This window comes from Penaeus vannamei, chromosome 25 (assembly GCF_042767895.1).
Source record: "Penaeus vannamei isolate JL-2024 chromosome 25, ASM4276789v1, whole genome shotgun sequence".
NCBI lineage: Eukaryota > Metazoa > Arthropoda > Malacostraca > Decapoda > Penaeidae > Penaeus > Penaeus vannamei.
In genome coordinates, this window is record NC_091573.1 from 13,176,552 (window position 1) to 13,181,551 (window position 5,000).

Sequence of the window (5,000 nt, forward strand, 5' to 3'; positions counted from 1 at the left end):
ATTCTCTTGGAGCCCAAGAGGTGTCCTCCTCAACACTCTATCTGGAGCAAAGTACCTAGAGCAAGGAAAGGTAAGTAGGTGGCTGTGTGAAGAACTTTGACATAAATTTTCAGGATGATTGCAGAGCTCCTCTGTTAACCTATTTACTTCAATATACTGGAAAATATAGGAAAAGTAATATTGATATGCCACAAGTTATTGGATTGTTCAAATCTTAATTTTCTGCATTCTGTGAAGTCCTTTAGCCATTATTTATAACTTTAAACATTTTCTGTAGCTTTTTTTTTTATAGCAAGGCTAATCAAACAAGAATTGCAGGTTGTGGAGGTCACACCAGGAGGTTCTCTTCTGGACACAACCGAAGACTTCTCATTCCTTCCTGGTTTGGCCCTTGAAGGGTTCCCCAACCGGGATTCAACAGTTTATGGTAACCTGTATGGTATCACAGAAGCCCAGACCATCTTGAGGGGTACACTGCGCTACAAGGGCTTCTCTGAGGTGGCGAAAGCTCTGATTAAATTAGGACTTATTGATCCCAACCCACATCCAATGCTACATCATGGAGGACCTGACATTACATGGGTAAGTGGATGCAAGAGGGATGGAGCTACAAGGATCAAGGAAATATGAAATAAAATGTAATATGTTAAGATTCGACCTGGTTGTAGGACATTTGGATAATGGCCTGTGGGCTAGGTCAATAAAGAATAAAAAAAAGTCACGAAAATGAAGCTCCTGCTACTACTCAAAGATTGAAATGGAAATGGAGCCCACATTAACTGAGCAATGAAAACGACTTATTAATGATAGGCCAGCTTATAGGTGGTGGATGGAGAGTTAAGTGTTTTAAGACCTTTTCTACTACTGATTGTTTGTATTCTAATGCATTTCATTACAAAACTTTTTTTTTTCAGAAACAATTGATATGCACCTTGCTGGGCCAGATGGATGCTAATATTTTCCCTGACAACTTGAGGGCTCTTGTTGCTGAACGTGTTGGCAACGATTCTCAACTGGCAGGTATTGAGGCTCTGGGACTGCTGACTGATGACCCTGTGGTTAAATGTGTCACTCCTCTGGATACCCTCTCCCACTACCTGTCGAAGAGGCTAGCGCTACGTGAGTATGCGTCTGACTGTGTTTAAAATGTAATTTTGTTTACTTTTACTAATACAGTATTTTACCAAATAATGAAATGCAGGACTTATTGGTAGGTTGTACCATATTCTGTAATTTTGACAGTTTTGTCTATCTATCTGTTGTATCTCTCGATAAATCATCAACTGAGAACTAGAATATGAATGCATTCTTCTCAGCATTATAATTTCCAATACAATTATACATTTCCAGAACCTGGAGAACGTGATCTGATTGTGCTGCGACATGAAGTGACCATCAACTGGCCCGATGGCGGAAAGGAGCTCCGAGGAATTAACTTGGTGTGTTATGGAGACCCCACAGGATACTCTGCGATGGCAAAGACAGTGGGTTATCCAGCAGCCATTGCCACGAAGATGGTGCTGGACGGTGAGATCCAAGGCAGGGGAATGGTGTTGCCTTTTACTCGTGATATTTACCTTCCCATTATATCCAGACTTAGGGATGAAGGCGTGGCAGCCACAGAAAAATCTGTCTGGCTATAAGGTTCCCTCAAGAACTGTGTTGTCTACAGAAGCTCAATTTTATATCAATAAGAATGTGTCCTGAATAGTTAGTCTTTATCATCAACAAAATTGCCCCTTTGATAAACTAAGAAAGCTCATCTATAATGCCTCACTTTACAAAGTAAATCACTGACTAAAAGTGACATTGCATAAAGAACCATTATCTTCAATTATATCTACACTTCAGGCTCCCAGGATAATGCTATCAAATTTTCTTTTGTTCCTTAAATTAGGCATGGCAGATTAAGTGTAGTGAATGTTACCTAGGCACACATACATGGTCAGTATTTTGGTTGCAGTATGTGATTTTTTTTCAGAAATAGTGTCTATTATACTAATATTACAGATAAAAATACTCAGAATATATATAGTATCAGTAAATTTGCTCATCTAGTGTATAGATTTATGTGATTCAGTCTGTGTCATGCAGTATATACAAACATATGAATATAAACAAACAATAACTAATTAATATTAACTAATGATAAAATGAAACAGTAAGAAAGGAATAGTAAGTCAGCTTGCTTTGACTGGGTTACATTTCATGTATATGGAGTATATATTAAAATGGTCATCATTAAAAAATAGATGGAAATGAGGTAGAGTACACCAAATGCAAAATTATGTAGTTATATAATTTACTCTACTGTTTTTGACAATATTTAAACCTTTAAACTAAGTAGCCTTCCTTAATTAGGCACAAAGTATGTTTAAATAGAAGTGCCTTGCACTGGTAAAGAAGGTAATTTGAAATGCACAGCTTCTAGACCTTTAAAAAAAGTTTTAGTCATTACCCCTGACCATAAGTTCATCATACATACTGTATTTTTCTTGAACTATTTTGAATGCATAACATGTGAATTTAACTGTAGACTACTAAGTTGATGGATCTTTCATCACTTAATGGCAAAACAAATGTAAAATGATAGGCAAGATTTATGTAAGCAATGTACTACTGACTTTAGTATTGCTAAACAGTTCACAGTACAATATATTTTTTATCATTGTTTGACAGTAGGATAATATTTGTTATCTGATTGATAATAAACCACAAAATATACTGATTGTTATTTTTTTACATCACTTTTTCTGTTGCAGTTAACCATACTGAAATGTTGCCATAGGTTTATTAATTCAAAAAGTACTGGGTCAATATTCTTTATTCATTTGAGACCGTCAAATTAAATAATTACACGCAGTGAACTAGATTAATATTTACACCACAAAAATCATATAGTACATATTCATATATATATATCAGACAGTGAGTAAAGAGTACATACAAGAGCTTGCAACTCTGCCACAAAAAAAAAAATAACACGAGAAGCGCATTTCCCTCATTGGAGCAAAAAAAAAATGTCCAAAGAACTTCACACTGGAATTAAAGCAAGTCTTGATCACTTTTCTCCTCTGAGTAACAAAAGGCGATTCTACTACAGCTAAATCAATGACCCTAGAGAATCTGGTGTCTTAGGATCTTCATGACTAAAGAGCAGCAAGCTTTGACACAAAAGACATGCCATCAACATGGGACATTCATAAATGATTGGTGACCACTTTTTAAAAACTTTTGCCCCTGAAGTTCCATATGAAAATACCTTAAAAGTTGTCTTGGAAGTACAAGTTTGATTGCTTTTATTTGATTTTCTTGGGGTAGTGGTGGTATTGTTGGGGGGGGGGGGAATATTTTCTCTATTACTATTAATCATTTTTTACGACTGACAACTGAAGTTACTGGCATATAGTTGCCATCGGAAAAGCCTACCTGCTACCCAAAAAGGAAGCAAAAATGAACATGAATCATTTATGAATTCTGCCTAAGACAGATAAGAAGACATGTTATCTAGTATTGTTGTTATAATATACATGAGATTTAATTAATTGAATGTCATATACATACACCAGGGGAGCACTTCCAGCAGTAGTTTCTCATTATCTTACATCAGACACCCATTTGTGATGAGTCTTATGGAATAGAAATACCCTGCGGACAACAACCTGGGTCATCACCTCCAGATAACGGTAGCAATCACACAAAGGTCTAGTGGTACTGACTATAATATACACACCCAACCTAAGTAATAAAAGGGGTTGGGGCCTTCATCTGCTCCACAGACATCTTAAGAGAAAATGCACTCTAGTTTCAGTGTAATCATCAATGGAGATCAGAAAACACCGATTCCCACCTTGGTTTCCTTTTTCACTTGTAACAGTGCTTAAAAAAAGAAAAGAAAAGAAAAAAAAAAAAGTATAGTCTTTGGATTTCATGAATGCTTTCCCAGCAAGCATTTTACTTGGTCAAAGCTTCCTGATGATGGTTCCAGTAATCAAACACACAAATAAGAAAAGAGTGAATACCAGATATACATCTCATATTCGCATATGAACTGCTTTGTCATTTGTGGGCTCTTCAACAGTTATCCATCATGCATTCAAGGCGAGTTCAGGTGTTGACTGCCATGGATAAGATCACACAGCGGAATGTTTTGAAGGCAGGTAGGTAGCTAGGCCATGTCTAATTCTCACACCATCTATGACGTCCAGCAAGTTCTTGGAATCCATGGCTAAGACATGAGCAGCGGACAACATTCGCCTGAAATAAAGAAAAAATGTGTATTAATATGGCTGGCAATATCAATCTATGGCAAGACTAAGGTATTACTATTATTGGTTCTAAAAAAGTCTATGATAATTCCTCTCGGAAAATCACTTACTTTCGGTATTCTTCATCCAGTGTTGTGCTGCCATACTTTTGGGCTAGTTTGTATGCTTGTACCAGATCTGTCATGTCTTTGGATAGCACCTTATGAGCCAATTCAACCTGTTAACAAAGCAGCACAAATGAAAGTCTCTTCTCATTCCCATAAATTAATTTCTTTTTGGTAGTTATTTTATTAACTTTAAACTGTTCATGTCACAGATACATGAACTTCATACTTCATTGTAAAATCCCTCTTCTTTATCTATTTTCTGTGTAAACCATTACTATTTGCATGACTTTCTTTACAGCAAAAAAGATGGGAAACATGGTTTTATCAAAACCAAGCCCTCTGTTTTAATAATGGAAAAAATGAAATCATAGTCTTCATTCTATGCATTAATACCAAAGCACTTTCTATTCAATAAACAATTTTTTTTTTAGCTAAATGCAGTTCAGTACCCCTACCCAGTTCCACAATTGCACTAACCTCTCTGTGTGATGAGGGAGGGATGGCTGTCATGAGAGTGTCCACTGTTGCCAGCAGATCCCTAAGTTCATGACCAACCTTCTTTACATGGTCCAGGTAGACGTGTGCTTGTCCTTCCTTCACATCATGAGTGAGAGCAGTTATTGCC

The 5,000-nt window shown here is 36.6% G+C and overlaps 2 protein-coding genes across 3 annotated transcripts in view; one reads left to right on the forward strand and one right to left on the reverse strand.

Annotated features, from left to right (window-relative positions):
* LKRSDH (lysine ketoglutarate reductase/saccharopine dehydrogenase) overlaps nucleotides 1-2,724 on the forward strand; it is a 28,791-nt gene extending 26,067 nt beyond the window's left edge. For both annotated transcript variants that reach the window (XM_070139157.1, XM_070139158.1), the window contains 4 exons: nucleotides 1-70; nucleotides 319-582; nucleotides 915-1,119; nucleotides 1,351-2,724. The exon at nucleotides 1-70 is cut by the window's left edge and continues 92 nt beyond it. In XM_070139157.1, the coding sequence (XP_069995258.1) occupies nucleotides 1-70; nucleotides 319-582; nucleotides 915-1,119; nucleotides 1,351-1,643 (832 nt within the window). In that variant the 3' untranslated portion in view covers nucleotides 1,644-2,724. The remainder of the gene's footprint in view (nucleotides 71-318; nucleotides 583-914; nucleotides 1,120-1,350) is intronic.
* An 82-nt stretch (nucleotides 2,725-2,806) lies between these two features.
* Nucleotides 2,807-5,000, reverse strand: part of Fak (protein tyrosine kinase 2 Fak) — a 35,665-nt gene continuing 33,471 nt past the window's right edge. Inside the window, exons 22-24 of the mRNA XM_070139156.1 lie at nucleotides 4,853-5,000; nucleotides 4,379-4,485; nucleotides 2,807-4,257 (exon numbers count right to left, since the gene is read on the reverse strand). The exon at nucleotides 4,853-5,000 is cut by the window's right edge and continues 77 nt beyond it. Of these exons, the coding sequence (XP_069995257.1) occupies nucleotides 4,134-4,257; nucleotides 4,379-4,485; nucleotides 4,853-5,000 (379 nt within the window). The 3' untranslated portion in view covers nucleotides 2,807-4,133. The remainder of the gene's footprint in view (nucleotides 4,258-4,378; nucleotides 4,486-4,852) is intronic.